Here is a 17,528-nt window from a genome sequence, read left to right as displayed (position 1 = left end):
CCCTCTTTCTCATGCAGATTTGGCGTATGGGTCTGTGGTCACAATGAAGAACCTTCGGATGGCAGGGGGATACCTTCACTCCCACTGGCACCTCTATCCAGAGGGCATTGGGGCTCGCCAGCAGCAGGTTGGTGTGCTGTGGTAGTATTGCCTGTGTCTGCAACCACTGGGTTACTCTCCTTGTATTTGGCATTAGGAGCCAAACTGGTAGGAGCTGTGTGTTTACTCAGCATCTGTTACCCTCTCAGTGCCACAGCTGTGCACTTGGCTTAGAACTCTGACTAAAAAGGAGGCTTGAAGAAAGCCTACCACACTGCACCAGAGGGGTGACTTAGAGTAACAAGGCTTTGCAAGACCACCGTCCATGAAAGTTACCTCAAGGAAGGCTGTAAAGTTTTGTTTAAAACAAATACATTATTTTGCAGCTTTTCTGGCTGTATATTAAAAGCAAGGGAATAGAACTGCTATGTATTGTTTTTACTCCAGCCACTGGCCTCTGTGACCTTACATGAATCCCTCTCCTTTGTGCCTTGCTTCCTTTATCTGTCACCAAAGAATTTGCTCAATAAATTAGATACTGTACATTTGTAAGCTAATGTAGCCATATGGAAACCATCTGAACTAAGGGCTTCTCATTAAACGATTAAGCAATAAGTGAAAGTAGAAATCAGAAATCATGTAACTATCTCTAATTAAGAAGTACAAGCATTAAGTGGATTTCTTATTTTTGTCCATCATCATCAAGCTTCACAAATCTTTGCTGCTTCTGCACTTTTTTACCAAGATGTATTCTGCAGTTTGATTATTGGTGTCTAAAAATTGTTGAGATCCTTGGAAGAAAATTGCCAGAGAAACACAAGTGTTCAGTTTTTAACTCCCTGCTGTCTCTGTGGCAGTTTTCAGAAGTGAAAACTTTGTCTCAATCTTTTTTTCCTGCTGCTTGTCACAATCAGAATTTCTAATACTCTTAACATGACATTAATGTTTATTATGGTATATGGAGATGTCATGCTAAACTGCCTCAAGCATAGGCAAAATTGGAATGCAGATCATGCTTTATGACACTAAAAGCAGGAAAAGGCAATTTGGAGAGGACACTAATAGGAGTTCCTTGTGGAAAGTGGGGAAGAGTGGAGATTTTCCCGCTGTGCTCCATGCCCTGGTGGTAGGACAACAGTAGGGTTCTAGGGTAGTTTCAGGGATCTGGAGAGGGGAAGGGAATTTAGAGAGGAATTTGAAGATGTAGAGAGGAAAAGTGATCTCTCTGCTTCCACTTTCTCCTCCTCTCCTGATGGCTTGACCTCAAGGTACAAGGTTCTACCTCCAGCTGTCCCTTTTTCCCTATTGTCAGACACTCCTCTGTGTTCTGCCTCTCACCCACCCACTGGGCCATCTGCTCCCACCTAAGAGAGAGGCACAGGTGGGGCACTGGGCTAGGGTCTCACAGAGCAGGGCGTGCTGCTCTGTCAGAGGTGGGTGGGTGAAGGGAGTACAGTTCCATGTGCTCTGGGGAGCAGCAACCTGGAGTAAGATGCTCTTGGTGTCATGGTAGCAGTAGATGCAGTTACTCTCTATGAGGCTGAGCAGGCTGGCAGGAGTTAGCTGTGTAGAATGTGTGGCTGTAATGGGTGATCCCTGAATCCTTACCTTGCCTGAATCCTTTGGCAGATGTTACGGTTGTCACAGTCAGCCTCTTATCAGAAATCTCTACTGTGTGTAAAGCCAGTGCTGCTTCTGTCTCCTGGATCAGATAGTGGTCAGTGATTATGCAAGAGCTCTGGTTTGAATATCCTGTTGTTGTAGAAGGAGCCTCTGAAACAGGTGAGGGGAGGTCAGGCTGTGCTTGGAGGCTGTTGGTGCATGTGAAGTGTAGTGCTTCTGAGTATGGGCTATCCACTGGCTAAGAGGTGTCATCTGGGTTAAGGAGTGGCCCATAACTGGTTTTCTAGGGGGCATTGTCATCAAGGTAATCCCAGGATTTCTTTGTGGTTGGTGCTTTTATTTGGGGCTTTGATTTGCTGGTGAATGTGTGACTGCTATCAACAGCTTTTTTTCTTGTTATGTAAAATAATGAATCCTGTCATTTCAGGTCACTGCTTACTTACATAAAGATTTGAATAACCTGTGGATCATAAAGAAACATGACTCAGATACAGGTAACAAAAACAGTAAAGTGCCTTTTATTACTGCTGTTTCTGTTTTTCACATAAATATTCTTAGTTCTTTCCAGGGCAGAGTATCCTTCTTGGATATGAGGGGGAGAGGAGGAAGAACAAGGGGAACCTGTCTATTGATTTACATTGTGTGTCTACTGTGTTTTTTGTTCTTCTCCAGACTGTACAGCTGAAGTAAATAAGCTTTTCTTAGCTGAAGGTTGCATTGAGACAATTTTTCAGCTGTGTAAGGCTGTAAATAACAGTAGAGAGGAAATTTGAACTGAGTTAGTATTTTTTGCAATCTGTTATTGTGGCTGAGAGTCTTGGGAAAGCTGAGTCCTGTTACAATCTGGTACATTGTGTTTGACAGATTTTTGTGGATGATTGCTTGGGACAAGATAAGAGTACTAAATGTGATGATCTGTGGTTTGTGCAGAAAGCTGTTGGTTTAGATTATGTAGTGTAGGTAGCTGAGGCATGCTTGGTCTGGCAGTTTCCTTTATTTTTTTACCTGCCACATGTGTTTATAAAAATCAACAAGAATTTTCTAAACAGCAAAAAATGTAAATAACATAGATATATAAGAAAAATTATAATCAGTGTTGCAAGAGTAATTCACAGTTCACATTCTTTATAGTAGCTCTCAGGGTTAGAGTCTGTAAAACACACCAGGCTTAGAGTCAGACCAGCTTTGTTTGCTTTATTATCTGCTTGAGGCATGAGCATCAGCAAGCAACTTTGTCATACCCTGGTAAGTTTGTCAGTGCATTGATACGATTAGTTTGTCTTCCTTCAGCAGATCTGTCTGACCCCTCAAGTCCTGTGGAGTTTGTGAGGCATGGAGATATAATTCGTCTGGAACATAAAGAGTAAGGATGATTTCTGGGATTCAAAGAGATTGTGTGATTGAATAGAGTTGGTGGGAGACTTGTCCTGCTGGAGACTGTGGTTAGACAAGCACAAACAGGCTGTGTGACAGAGGTATCTGTATATCTGAATTTCCAGTGTGAGGTTTGTAGAGTTTTTCTTCTATGATTTATGTTTTGAAATGTGTCTATTAAATGAGAAACTTCAGAGAGAACCACACAATTTTATTAGAACTACCTGCCTAAGCAGCAGGGAGATTTCTTCAGTTCTGTGAGGTGCAATAATCAGGGTAACTCTTCCAGAGAAGCAATTTCAAAACTCTCATTCTGTTGCCTGTCTCCATGCTGCATTTTCTAGACAAATAGAATATAGGGGTTTTTGGTCAGTGCACTGCAAGTATCCTGTCCCTGTGTTCATAGGCAATATCCACCTGCTGAAGTTCTCAACAGCACTGAGGTCATAGCAGTTAAATACTTTGAATGAAAGTGGAAGCTTTCTGCAGAGGATACCTAAGAGGAAGCAGTGGAAGTGACTTGGTATTTAGTCTTTATCTAGTGTAATGTCCTGTGTCACTGTGCCAAAATGCTATGTGCTTTCACAGCTTTGATTTTTTAACAGAACCTCTAAACTCGTGAGCCAGGAAATCATGTTGTATTATATGCACCAACCATTGCTTAGGTTTCAAAACTAATTATTTTGGAAAAAATAAGTCTTATAATCAGTATTTTTTTTAAATTTTGAATTTGGGAGTTTACTATCACATATATGGGTAATGAGGATGATAACATCTTGATTAGGCAAAGTGGGTTAAGTCCTGAGAGGTCTGTGGCGCGGGAGTGAATGGGCGCTGCCGGGGAAGGATCTGGCAGGTGGCACGGGAGGCTGGCCTGTGGCGCGTCCCGTGGGACAGCGGTGTCTGGGACAGTGCAGCCAGCAGCAGCAGCACCCTAGGCACTGTCCCTGCACCTTTGGCAAGGACTGATGGGCTATGGCCAGGTTTCTCTGCTTGCCTCAGCTGGCACACCCTGCCAGCATGGGAGGCTCTTTGTCTGCACTGTGCTGGTGTAAATGGTGACCACTGATTTCTCCCTAAATGGTACGGTCTTTCCTCACAAAAGCAAAACCAATAAGGTCAGGATCTTGCTTTTCTTCTTCTAAGACAGGTCTCTTTGTCACATCTTTACTGTTAATTAAAACAAAACAGAGCAAGATGAAACCAATCTCTTTTCCTTTTAGAGGTGGTAGATTGTAGTTTGAGGGCTGGATTTTTTCATGCTGTCATCCTTTTTTGTCACTGTTGAGTGTGGCATAAGCTCAGAGTCACATGCTGGGAAGCGACAGTTTCGCTCCATGTCTCCCATCCCATTAAGGCTGCATCCTGCTGTGCCCTCAGCTGGAATTCAGTGGTTAGAGTACTGGCAGATCTCTGAATGGCTCAAATCAATGTTTTTATCACAAATCGACACGGTTCAAAGGTTTGACTTTTAATTTCATTTCAGAACTTCTAGAAATCTGCACAGTCACCAGCATGAGGCTCCCCTGACAAGGAAGCATTTTCAGGTCACTGGCTATGGAATAGTAAGTGAAGGCAAGATAAAACAAAAGCTGCTTCTTTTGGGAAGAGTTCATATCATGCAAGGGAATTTATTGTTGCTTTTTTTAGTTTGTTATCCAGGATGATAGGTGGACATCTGCCATCCTCAAGGAGAAAACTGATGTACTATGAAATGCCTTATCTCATATTTAAGGTCTATTTAATGTGAACACAGATTTAAAAAAATTTAAACTTTTACTGTCAGTCTAGCTTTGGCAGCATTCAACTCCAAAAATGACAAACTGAGCAACCTTGAAGTTGCTCTGACAAGTATTATTTTATGTATTTGGCCTTGTCACATAGACAAGTGTTTTTTTTGACAGAATGACAGAATTTTGAATTACAAAGATGGAATATGCTTTGAGGGCTGAATTTCTAAATGCAAAGATCTGTTGCCTAAACCCCTTTTGTGAAGCAGCCAAGTTGCCCCTGTTTATGCTGTAACTCTGAGCTACAGTCAAGAATGTATTGAAAGCAAACAAAATTAATGTTGGCAAGAGATGTATTTGTGAATGGTTGCTTATGTCTAGAATGATGTCTTTCTGATGGGGAATCTCTTCTGTGAAGTGTGAGTGAGTCTGGTCTGGGCTAGTTTTATTGGCTTAGCACCCAGTGGAGTTTCAGAATTTCCTATTTGCAGTGCTTCAATTCTGTGTGTCTTCTAGTTTGGGCATTGTTTAGTTTCTTTTTTCTATTTTTGTAATTTTTTTTCTGGAATGGTGTGTTTGCACGATAGAATGGAACAGGAGACTCCAATGACTTCTGGCGGATTGAAGTGGCAGGCAGAAGGACTGGGGAGCTCATCAAAGTCCTGCGGAGTCAGGTCCGGCTAACCCATGTGGCCACAGGCTGTATATTGGGATCTTCTGGAAAGACTCTGCCAAAATGGTAAATAGTTTGTAATCCCCATCCACCCCTGCAGGGCCTTGAGCTGACATGTTCCTCTACTCAATGGTACTTTTAGACTAAGAAATAACTACATTGCTTCCATTTCTTTAAAAGAATAAAAATATAAGTAGCAGGTACTAGGAATATGACCAAAGGATCTGGGTTAGGGTTATGCAGTCTGTTACAGAGAAGCTATGCAGCTCTGAAAAATAATGTCTCTTACTAAGAAATCCAAAAGTGGCATGGACATAGGATCTTGTCATCTGGTAAGACCAGGAGGGGATGACAGACATGTTATTTAATGTGTTGTTTATCCTTGAAGTTTGCAAAAATCACTGGAAACTGGGGCAGTTCATGCTGTTCTGTACCACAATCTTCAAAATTGCTTTCTATTGGTATTAATTTACCTTGTGATTAGAAGACCTTTGCCATTTTTGCTTGCAGCATCTGAAGTGAGGCAGGGTTACAAACTGCAATTAGCAGGGATTGGAATTTTATCTGTCCTTGAATTATGCATCTTCATCATTCAGATGAGGTGTATGCAGAGACATCCAGGCTGATGGAAGCAAGCTGCCCTGTCTGTAAAGCTGCACCATATGGGATGTTGACATGGATCCTGTGCATTCATGTTGCTGCTGTTTCAAGAGCTGCCTCCCTAGGAAACTCTAGATTTCTCTTCTGTGTGTTGTGGTAAAACCAGATTAAAGAATCCTGTGTATACTGAATCACAGAGCAAGCAGGTATCTCTGGCAACTGCCTGGCCAGGAGTGCAAATGCCATTTAGACATCACCATAAAACTGGACTTATGGACACATAATGTGTTCAGTTAACAAAAAAGCCACAAAAAAATCTCCAATAAGAGCATTCAGAAAACATTGTGGATTGTTGATTGGTTTTTTTTTTCCCACTAACAACTTGCTATGTGAATGGAAGTTACTACCACAAAATGTTGATGATAATAACAGCTGAGGGCAAAAAAACACTTGTTAACTGCAAATAAGGATGATTAGAGTATATTGGATTTTTATATTTTTTATTTAGAGGGTAGTAATCACTGTCCTCCAGAGACTTTAATGGTAATTATTTAATGGATTACTTAATTAGTGAAATTTTCTAATTAATTCTATTAATCTGTCATATTTCTGCCAGATTTGATACACTTTCTCCCAAAGTCTTTGATGCGACCTGGTAGACATAGGGTGACAGACTAAAGAACAGTTATTTGTATCCACTAAGGTGGTTGTTTTGTTTCTGTAATTCAGTTCTTGTAGATGTGGATTGACTTAAATTGATGATGGTGATTTTCTTTGGAGGAACTATAAGGGTTGAATTGGAAGTAGTTTCTTTGTAGTTGGCAAGGTGCATAATTTTCAAAAATTCCATCTAAGACTTTTTAGGTGAGAAAGTGAGAAATGTGGTTCAGCTATTCTGTAGAATTTTGATGTCAGCTGCCTTGCAGATCTGTTTTGGTTTCTACATGGTTCCTGACTGCTGAAGCATTATGGAGAAGTATAAAGTTAAAGGGGAAAAACTAAACATGAAGTGGAAATATTGAGGGTTCCTGTGGGGTGGTGGTGAACTGTTTTGCCGATCCACAGGGGCTGGGAACAAGTAGAAGTCACCTGCACACCATACCTGAAGGAGACACCCAATTCCCTCTGGAACTTTGAAGATCATATTAACCCTAAATGTAAGTAATTGATTTCCTTTTCAATTGAGAGTGCATCTTGGCTTACTGTTTAAAGGAAGGGATGAGCTATCATCCCTGGCATTTTGCATTTGAAATGTATGTGTTCTTTCCCAGCTTAAGTGCAAAATTGTTGAACTTGAATATGTGCAGGGATGCAGAGCCCTTTTCTATTTCACTGTTTGTACTGGAAGCTGGTGATAATGCTTGAAGTGTAGTAGAAGTATAAAGACTTTTTTAAGGATTTTGAGATTTTAATGTGTTACGAAAGTGTGAAGCACTCCAATCAATACAGGCTGTTATTTCTAACATTTTTTAACTGGGAATTGTTGTCATTGATATGAATATGTCATATATATTTCAATGATATTTTTAAAAAGCTTGGATCCAGTCTGTTCTGGTGTATTTTTTTCATTCTCCTACTAGGGGTGTGCTAAATTATGGCTTTGCAGTACCATCAAGAAATGAACAGTGTGTGACAGGGATCTAAGTTTGCCAGTAATGACAGGTGGGCCTTGCAGCCTCGTCCAGGAGTCACATATATTTCACAGGCTCATCTGTCCGGGTTGTTCAACACAATTGTCATGCCATGAATTTCAGGTGGCTTGGGCTGAATTCTGAGTTATTAGAGCACTTACTGTTCTTCCTCCTGTGAGAGTATGCAAAGCAAAGGAGAGAAATCCTGGGCTGTTGACTTAGTAGAATTTCCTCTTCTGCTGTAATGCATTTTACATTCCCATACTATGGCTCATTTACAGATAAAAGAAGCCTATGAAGCCTTTGTCTCTTAATTCCAGCCAGAAATACAAATTATTTATTTAATGGACTTTTATATATTTCTATTACTCCTGGAAGTAAAGGAGGAAATTTAGAAATTCAACAGTTGTAAAGTTCACTGGGAGACACTTCTAACTGCAAGCCACTGTGTTCAGAGTATGAATGAATTGCAGAGGGAATTAAAAGAGGTGCTGGAAGCAGATTTGTTGTAGGAGGAGAGAATTTAGTTTATGATGAAAAAGGCAAATAAAAGTGAACCATACAAACTTCTAATCTATTTTCTCTTTTTTTTTTTTTTTTTTTTTTTTTTTTTTTTTTTTAAGTGCCCAATATCAGCTTGGATGTTTTGAAGCCTTCTTTTGCAGAAATTCTGCTAGAATCCCACATGGTTATGATCCGGGTACGATATCATTGATTCCAGATTATCATTTTCTTCCTCCTCTCTCTTGCATTCAAAAAGAAATAGCACTTTCAGAGAGATCTGGGTGATGGCTCCAAGCTAGGGCAGAATTTACATGCCAAGCAACCTACTTGAATTTATACTTAGAATAAAGGATGATCTTGGAGCTAAATCTTCCAAGTCCAAGTTTGGAAGCCTTGTGCATAATGCCTGGCTCTGTTGTTGATGTGATCTAGCTACAGCCTAGTTACGTAATGTTTTCTCTACCTTCCTGTAAGGCTTTAAAGGAAATTTAGTATTTATGAGGCAGGAGGATATTACTGTGGTCGAAATAAGGAAAATCAGCTAACCAGACACTTAAAAAGGCAGTAAGTGTTTTGAAAATAGAAAACTTCTGATTTTTTTTCAGATTCATCAAGGAGTTGTGATTTCTGGTTTCCTTTTAATCTCTAAATATATGCTTTTTAAAAAGAGCAGATTTAATATTTGCAAGGTGGACTGCTCTTGCAGTCTTTTCCTATGCCTGTTCTTTGTACTCTTGGCCACAGCCCTTCTGCTTCCAGCTCCTCTATCTTTCTTCTGAAGAATGAGAAGTTAATATTTTGAGAAGGGAATCTAGGTTTTCTTTGCTCCTGTTTGTGAAGCTCTTCTGAGATTTTAAAGAGAAAAAAGTAGTCAAGCACGTTATTGTTAGTACTTGTAAAGTGTTTTTGTAAAGCGTTCCCATGGTAATCAGTGATAATGCTGTCTCAGGTAAGGAAGCACCTGCATGAGTTTCCATGGAAATAATCTTTGAGGCTTTTTTTTCATAGGGGAGAGAAATCTGTCACAGTAGTCTCTTAATGACAAAAGGTCTTGCTTATGCAACAGGTATCCTTAGTGACAGAAAAGCTGAAGAGGAAAAATGAGAGAATACTGCCTCTTTTGCTACCCAAAAACTATTTTCACTTGCACAGTAGTATTAGAACATTCATAGTCCTAATTGTGACCATTGTGGAAGAAGATGTGTTTATGTAGGTCAAAAAAGAACTTTCACTCAGGAAGGGTATTGATATATGTTTGTGTACACAGATATTTCTGGGCAGACATTGCAGCACACCTGCCTGCTCATTTAAATTCTGTTAATTTATCTGTAGGGAAACAGTGGCCTCAAACCAAAGGACAATGAAGTCACATCCAAACCTTGGCACTGGCCCATCAATTACCAGGTATATTGTTCAATCCATATTCCTTTCTATTTTCAAGTGCTTTTGCAATGCCTTTTGAAGCAAAACACCTTGTAATTGCATTGAAGATACTGTCAGCTTTCTTTTGCAGCACCTGTGATGCATGGATTGGAATTGGTCTCACCTTAGATGCTGTGCAAAATACCAACTGGACTGATGAATATCTGTTTTTCTCCCTTCTGATCTCTCTCCTCAGGGACTGCGTTTTTCTGGTGTCAATGAGACAGATTATCGGGTTTATTTGCTTGGAAATCCGGTAAGTTGGACTGAGAAGTTCCTAGCCAATGTCTTTAGCAAACTTTAGCTTGGTTTTGCTTGTGCCAGTTCTCTTCCTTCTCCTTTTGGACTGTCTCTATTACTATAGTCTTAATGTTTGCAGGTCACTTGCACACATCCAGCATGAAGTCCCAAATCTTTCTTTTTCTCTTGTGTAGGTGATTTGGTGGCTAAATCTGGTCACTATTGGGTTATATCTTCTGATAACAGTTGCCACTGCAGTGGCACTGAAGAGAGGTGTCCAACTGACATCTGAACTCAAAGGTGAGGCCAGTCTTCCTTTTCATAAATGCCTTTTGTAGGAATCTTGAAAATGTGTGGGTGGCAGGACTTTGTGTGTCAAAGGTGGGAAACCACTGAACTTGGATTATCAAGAAGTGTCCACAGGGAAAAGAGTGGGAACTTCATAGCTATAGTTTTATAGTGAACACCACAGATCTTCTACAAAAATAGTGCATGGCTACCTACATTGGCTGCATGGGATACAGGGTAATTAATCAATGCCCTGCTATCGAGCTCTGCATGTGCTCTGTACTTGGTAGTTTGCAGTGTTTTAAGACAAGAAATGTTTTCTGATATTTATGCAAAGCAAATGACAAATGCAAGAGATAAAATGATCCTTTATTATGCCCATTGACAAGGTTTTGGAGCTTTTCACAAGCCCTAATTAGTCATACTTTCACCATTCCTGTTTACACCAATGGTTGCTTAATTTTGTAGATCTCCTTGTGGGAGGTCAGTTCTGAAATGTGATGGGAAACTCCTCAATTATACAAAAAGTTATTGTCTAAGCTGTATGCAGACATCAGAGCTCATAGTCCCTTCCCCAGGCTGTGAAAGCTAGGCACCACTTCTTTCCAGGAAAGGCTGACAGAGTGATCATCTGGATGGCTCTCATTGCAGAGAAAATGAAACTCTTCAGAAACCAGAATCACCTGATTAGTTTGATGCACAGCCAGAGAAACTACACCTTTGGTCTTAACATAGAGCATGGTCAACCTCCTGCCATGCCTTGAGATTGGGTGTGTGTATATCTTTTCTGGTAGCTGTTCTCCTGAAGTGTGCTTGTATGTTTATTAAGAATGCAGCTAGGATGTTGCAGAGGCTTGAAGCAATTCCAGACCAATACATGACTTCCAGCAAAGATCATTCCTGCTGAGTTTACTTTGTGTGTTAAGGTTTGCGAATTGGAACTGTAGCTGAGTTTTTCTCTGCTGAAGTATGTTTATTTGTGTTCCAGAACTGTCCAGAGTTGTGCTACATGCTGGAGGGCAGATCACACTGGGCTGGCTTCTTCATTACCTCCCTTTTTTTATGATGGGACGAGTTCTCTACTTCCACCACTACTTTCCTGCCATGCTTTTTTCCAGCATGTTGACAGGTAAATACTAGAGTCTTGGAGAAGACAAGGGAAAAAGGTGATACTCTGTTAAATAGAGTGTTTTTCAGCCTAATAGGTTTATTGTTTTATAGCCTCTGCTTGTGCAAAGTGCTTGAAAGCATTGATTTACTCACAATGTTTTTCATAAATCAGCTTGCAGTGCCAATTTTTTGTTTGTCTGTTTGGCTTTGGATTTTTGGTGGTGGTTGGTTGGTTGGTTAGTCTTTTATGAGGCAGTCATGTCTGGTGCTTAGGGCATTAAATTTAGAGATGGGATTCCTGGTCACTGCTATTTCACTGTTCTTATATATTCTTGTATATAAGTTACTTTCCTTTTGGTTCACTGCCAACACTTTTCTGTCATGTCTGTTTATAATTTGGCCTTGGTAGTTTTTCCTGTGATTTTATATCAACTTCATGAGCATCTGGCACACAGATCTCTTTTGAATTTATTAAAATGGAAAGGTAGGACAAAATGAACATTTGCTGATATAAAACAATCTCTATGGTTCTGAAGGTTACCAAGGTAAATTAATTTAAAAATTGACATGGTCTTTTGGTGTTAACAGAGTTTAATCAGCCTAGTCTGTGAACATAGCAGCTCTGTTCTTCTGGCTTCTACCTCTTTCTTCTCCTAGGAATCACCTGGGATGCACTACTGAAGTTCTGTTCTGGGCTCTTATCACCCAGCACTACAGCTAGAAGGGTATATGCAGGTGGATTCCTGGCGCTGGTTCTGCTCATCCTGTACAGGTGTGTAGAGCTGAACTTTTCATTAATGGAATGTATGACAATTGCCATCTCAATAGAAACTTTGCTGCCTGTTAATTATCCTTAGCCTTTGTTCCCTTTTCTCTTCTCTGCTGAACTTGTCAGACATCCTCAAGCCCAATCCTAAACCTTAAAATTTTATTAGATTCAGCATCTGTGTCCAGTAATGCATTATAGAACATCTTTCCATTGCAAGAGATCTTTCTTTTGTTGCAGCACACAGCGTGAACACTCTCTTCTCCTCCAAACCTGCCTTTCAGTGGTTTGTGGTTTTATTTCCAATGATGGTGACATATTCCTCAAATACAGAAAAATTTTTCATTATTGTAGGTTTTATCAGATTCTAAGAGAAAATGACAGGTGATAAAACTGTGTGCTATGTATATATTTGGTTCAGCAGAGATTAAAAGGTTCCCAGTAGAGCTTAGAGCAGCCCAAAGACAAAGGTGCCATAGGCTGCGAACTACTTGAGACATAAAACTGTGCTGTGTTTGATGGGCATTTGGTTTTTTTCCACAGCTTCTACCTCTTCCATCCACTGTCCTATGGGATGATAGGACCCTTGGCCTCCAACCCAAGCAGTCCCATGGCAGGGCTCCGGTGGATGGACTCCTGGGAATTCTAGAGCAAAGGAAGCCTGGATACAGTGGATCAGAAATACGAGATCTGCTCCATGTCAGGTTGATTCTGGTGCTTTGAGGACATGACTATAAAATCCCTCTCTGGAGGACTCTGGGTATAGTAACCCTATTGCTTTGGCATTTGTTTGCACTGCCTGCATTGGAAGATGCAGAGGACGACAAGGTCCCCTTAAATTAAAAGACTCATGTCCTGAATCCTTAGGTTGTATTAATGGACAACTGGCTGCCATGCCAATTCCTTGAAGCAGTGTATGTCAGTCAAACAGCAGTGGCATTCCAGCAGCCAGACCAGTACAAGTTGGAGGCTGTCTGCAGTTGCATGCATGCTCTATGCATGTGTGTGTGTGTCTTCCTTCTTGTAATCTAAGCACCACTACATCTGAAGCACTATAGGACTTCTATCAAGGTTAACAACCTTTCTTATGGTGAGGTTTTTGAAAGCTTACTGTAAGTATCTGGGGACCTTCATTCTACCTGGCGTGGCTGGCTGAAGCTTTTTTGTTCTGACCCTGGATTTTTAAAATTTGACTGAAAGGATCTATTTAAAATCTCCTGAGCCATTGTGCCTTGCCTGTCTCCCAGGCCCTCTGCAGAGATGGAAATTGTTTATTCCTATGTACTGCCTTTCTCTCTGGTCACCTTTAATGGTTTTTACAACTCACCTAGCAGGCCTGTTTTCACGGCCAGACTTCCAGCTCAACTCTTTGTAGCTTCTTTCGGTTCTGTCTGAAGGTGCCAGGGAAATTACAGCAGAAATGGCAGGTGGTTTATTTTCAGCCCCAGTATGCTGTAGAGACAAGCATGGGGAGGTACTAGAGACTGTAATGATAACTTGGGAATCTTACGGACAGCTGTCATTCAGCTTTTGCTCTCAGCTATTTCAGTGTCAGTGCCTGTGCTTTTAGGGGAAGGCTTCATCTCAATGCATGTTGCATCTGCAAAACAGGTTGCTGGCGCCAAAGTATCTGCTCAGTGTTCCCAAATTGAACATGTTCCTTCTCTAGACTGCTGAACATCAAATTACAAGGGAATGTGAGGCCAGGCAGAAATTGTCTGTGAAGTGTCAAGAGCCATTGGATGTGAATCTACTCCTTCCAAGAAAGTGGAATTTGATTTATCAGGTGCCTTTGTCCTGTGTTAGATATTTTTGTCTATGTTTCTTTTATTCCATTTCCTACCCTTCATCCAGTGTCGATTTCTTGTCACACTTCAAGTTGCTACCTTGTAGTATCCAATGTCAATGACACTTAGATCACAGCTGTATTCCTATATCAAGAAGTAATATTTGAAAAACTCTTGTATATGTTTCAATGAACTCATGCCTTTCATTTTGGAGTTCTTGCTTTGCTTCACAGCCTTGCATCTAAATTACAGGTAAAGGGAGAGTAACAGGTGGGTGTGTCTGCCTTTAAACATGGACTGTGCATTTTATTTCTCTTATCAAATCTTGAGATCCAATACATTTCCTACCACATGGAAGGGCTGCATTAGCATAGTTGTTGTGTGGGGGGGACTAGACTCCAGTCAAACTTGCTTTGGTTCCTCTTTAGTAGAGATCCACAGCATTGTTCAGTAAGGCAGCTGCTTGCTTTGTAAGGCTCTGGCTTGGTATGTCACATCTCTCCAAAAACTAACTCCTATAGATACTAGCTCAGATGGAATGGACCTGTGCTTTTGATTCTAAAGGTTTTGAGTTGACCACCTGCTGCTTATACATGGTGGGAAGTCATTGCAATAATTAGCTGCTGGGTTTGATGATTCTTTTCCACTTGCTATTGCAGGAAGTGCTCCTGCATGAGCCAGGAATTCACAGAGGTGATATATAGTTAAGAAGGATGTGGAGGAAGGCTACAAACTTCTTCAGAACCTGCCAGATCTGACCGTAGTAGCAAATTGTTAACTGTTGGCAATGTAGAAGGTAGACAGTGCAGTGCTGCCTTGTAACAACGTGATCCATCAATCTCTTGGTGAGATTATTGACTTAATACATTGCTGTTCTCAATATGAGCTTTCCCTAAGGGAGTCCCATTGTCATGGGGAGGATTTGCCAGAAGACCTGGCAAAAGCCATGATTTAAAGTGCAGTTTTTTCCAGCACATACGATTTTACACTTCCCCTTAGCATGAACAACAAAGTAAATCTAAGAAGCTTGGGAGTGTTTTGGAATTACTGTTTGTAACACCCTTTATTCATCATATTAAACCTTGGGAATGTAAAAATTGAGTTAATAACCTTGGTTTCTTCAGTTATTATGAAGAGCTGAGTTTTGTAGGAGTTGCCTGAGGAAGATGAAGCAGTCTGTTTTTTGGCTAGGATCCATCCATCCTTTATTAGTGATAATCTTCTAGATGTGGATTGGCAGCTGAGTGCTGAAGGTGGCAAATTTAATGCTTCCATCCTACTTTCTTATGCACAAGTACAGCTTCTGTTTCAACACAGACAAAAGGTTTCTTTTTCTTTAGGACTGTCACTTCAGAAATTTTCTTGAGGGCATTTGATTGACATTGAGACTATTTCTTAGGTCTTGTGTGCTGGTAAATGGGTGGAGGCATACAGTGAAAAAAAAAATCTAGCTATTCCACAAGAGGGAGCAACTTCCAGCAGAATTTTTATTTTTGATCTGGAGTTAAAAGGATTGAAAGGTCTACATTGAAACTAGAGGGCAGACATTTCCTCTGTACCTTCTGGACTCCAAGGGTTGGGTTTTCAAATAAGTTTACATTCATGTAGCTCTCTCTTCTTTCAGGAGAAAAGTACTGAAAAATTACTCCTCTTAGAATTTGACCTTCAGTATTTGCTTCTTAAAACAAAATATTATCAGGCCATTACTGAAACATAATAGTAACTGATATTTTATGAGGTCAATAAAATACAATAATTTGGATTCCCTTCCTGACTCTGTCTTGAAATATCTGAATGGTACAGACATGAGGCAATGGGTGCAAGGCACTCTGCTTTTGGGATGGAATTTGGGTTTCAACTGCTTTGGTTCAGTTTTTCCATTTGTGCTTGTGGAATGATTTCAGGTTCTTTTTGGGAACTGCTCATTAGTCGTCTTCTCCAGTCACGTGGAAAATAGCTAACGGTGCTTTCTGAGGCCAGAGGTGCTGTTCTCTGGAGCAGCTGCTGTCTTTGAACCCTGCTTGACAAGGCTCCTTTTATCACTCACAAAGTATTTCATCAAACTGTATCCATGGATTCAAATCACAAAAAGCTGCAGGCTGCCACGTTCCCTGCTTCAAATTCTTTTTTGTGTGTAAACTATTTTCAACTCTTCAGTCTCTGAAGGATAGATAGAGGGCCTCTAGGCTCATCCAGCTTTATCCTAGGCAATCCATCCATTTTAAAAGGTTTCTGCTAACAATTGCTTCAGGACATCGACATGCACACATCTATTCCAGCAGCAGGGACTGGCCTATTTCCAGGAACTGGACCACTCATGATATGAGACACAGATGTGACTATGAGGAGGATTTGAATGGAGATTTCTGTTCCAAGGTTGCCCTTGGTCCAGGTGGAGGACTTTGTGTCGTCACTGTTTGCCACTGTTGTGAGCAGCCCTGGGAGTCACCCCCGTTCTTTAGTCTGCACAGTTTTCTTTCTGCAGCTTTATTGGAGAGGCTGATGGATGCACAAAGGGCATTGGCAATATATATTTTTTTTGTATCTTCCTCCCTTCTGATTCTTGAAGAATGCCCGAAGTACAGGACATGTCTTTGCTTCCCCTAATTTTTCACCTATGCATCCATTTCATACGAGTGCCTGGACAAGGGGTAGGACAGGATGTCTTGTAGTAGCCTGAGTGAGTGAATACCTGTCACGTGGTCTGAGAGCAAAACCAGAATCTTGGAATGGAAAGGTAAACAGATGTGTTATGTGATAGTTCCCTCCTGTCCTTCCTGAATCCTTTGGAGAATTGTTTTTAGGGGACTTGAGAGCAGACCAACTGTTATTGTGGAAACGCAAGGTATTTACCTGAAATTCTCCATTGCCACGCTTAGCAGCTTCCCTTCCAAGCTGTGACTGAGTACCCCTCTGGACTGGCACTCTGTGCACATGTACTCTTTCCTCCTCAGGATCCTGCTGGCAATGTGAAAACCTTAGCAGTGCCCTGTGTCTCTGCCAGCTGGGGAATGTAGGTAAGATTTTTTTTTTCCCCCTTTACAGCAAGTGACCCCATGACTCCACACATGGGCAAGTGTGTCATGAAAGCAAAAATGTGTGGACTGTTAGAACAACATAAGGCACTTCCCTGCTGGGAAGGGAAGGCTGAGCATAAGAGCACCACCTCCGTAGCACATTTCTTCAGGATGGGGCTGTTGGCTGCAAGTAGTCAGGACTGAAAATTCTTTGTCTTCTTTAAAGTACTAAGACCTTGGTTGTGTGGTTGGTTGCAAATTGCTTCAATTTGTAAACTTTTTAATGCTCTTTACTTGAATGTCAAGGGCTATGGTTATCACAAATAATATCTGAAGCTATAATATATTTGCATAGATGCCACTCCTGCTGAATTTGTAATTGATTCTAAAACTTTACCAAGTGAGCTTACTGTGTTTCACAAGAGACACAGTTTAGAGCCATCCTTGAAGAGCTTGCCCCTGGTTAAGCAAAAGTTTGGAGCAACAGCGAGTGGCTCATTGGTAATTCTGTTCTATGTCCTGAAACTTTTTTACTAATGCTGGGGGGTGTGTATGTGCATCTGTCTGAACTGAATTCTTTTAACTACAGTGCAATTACTGTACCATATGGTCTGGATGGGAGAATGTTCCCTTGAGCTATAAATGTGTTTTGTACAGGTGATCATGGAAAATGAGGTAGAATTTGGAATTTAATTTTGTAATAAATATCTCTTCTTTGAAGCAA

General features: G+C 40.8%; 1 protein-coding gene across 2 annotated transcripts in view; it reads left to right on the top strand.

Moving 5' to 3' along the window:
* Positions 1-17,528, top strand: part of POMT2 (protein O-mannosyltransferase 2) — a 27,821-nt gene extending 10,293 nt beyond the window's left edge. The window contains exons 9-21 of one of the 2 annotated variants that reach the window (XM_085582208.1): positions 18-127; positions 2,090-2,156; positions 2,956-3,025; positions 4,523-4,601; positions 5,354-5,505; positions 7,105-7,196; positions 8,294-8,370; positions 9,507-9,578; positions 9,793-9,852; positions 10,031-10,136; positions 11,113-11,253; positions 11,892-12,006; positions 12,544-17,528. In XM_085582208.1, the coding sequence (XP_085438334.1) occupies positions 18-127; positions 2,090-2,156; positions 2,956-3,025; positions 4,523-4,601; positions 5,354-5,505; positions 7,105-7,196; positions 8,294-8,370; positions 9,507-9,578; positions 9,793-9,852; positions 10,031-10,136; positions 11,113-11,253; positions 11,892-12,006; positions 12,544-12,649 (1,247 nt within the window). In that variant the 3' untranslated portion in view covers positions 12,650-17,528. Of the gene's footprint in view, positions 1-17; positions 128-2,089; positions 2,157-2,952; positions 3,026-4,522; positions 4,602-5,353; positions 5,506-7,104; positions 7,197-8,293; positions 8,371-9,506; positions 9,579-9,792; positions 9,853-10,030; positions 10,137-11,112; positions 11,254-11,891; positions 12,007-12,543 lie in introns of both variants that reach the window. The other variant, XM_031504968.3, reaches the window with a different exon arrangement.

Source organism: Lonchura striata, chromosome 5 (assembly GCF_050655825.1).
Source record: "Lonchura striata isolate lonStrDom1 chromosome 5, ASM5065582v1, whole genome shotgun sequence".
Lineage (NCBI taxonomy): Eukaryota > Metazoa > Chordata > Aves > Passeriformes > Estrildidae > Lonchura > Lonchura striata.
Note: the sequence above shows the minus strand (reverse complement) of the source record. Positions and strands in the feature narration are given on the sequence as shown.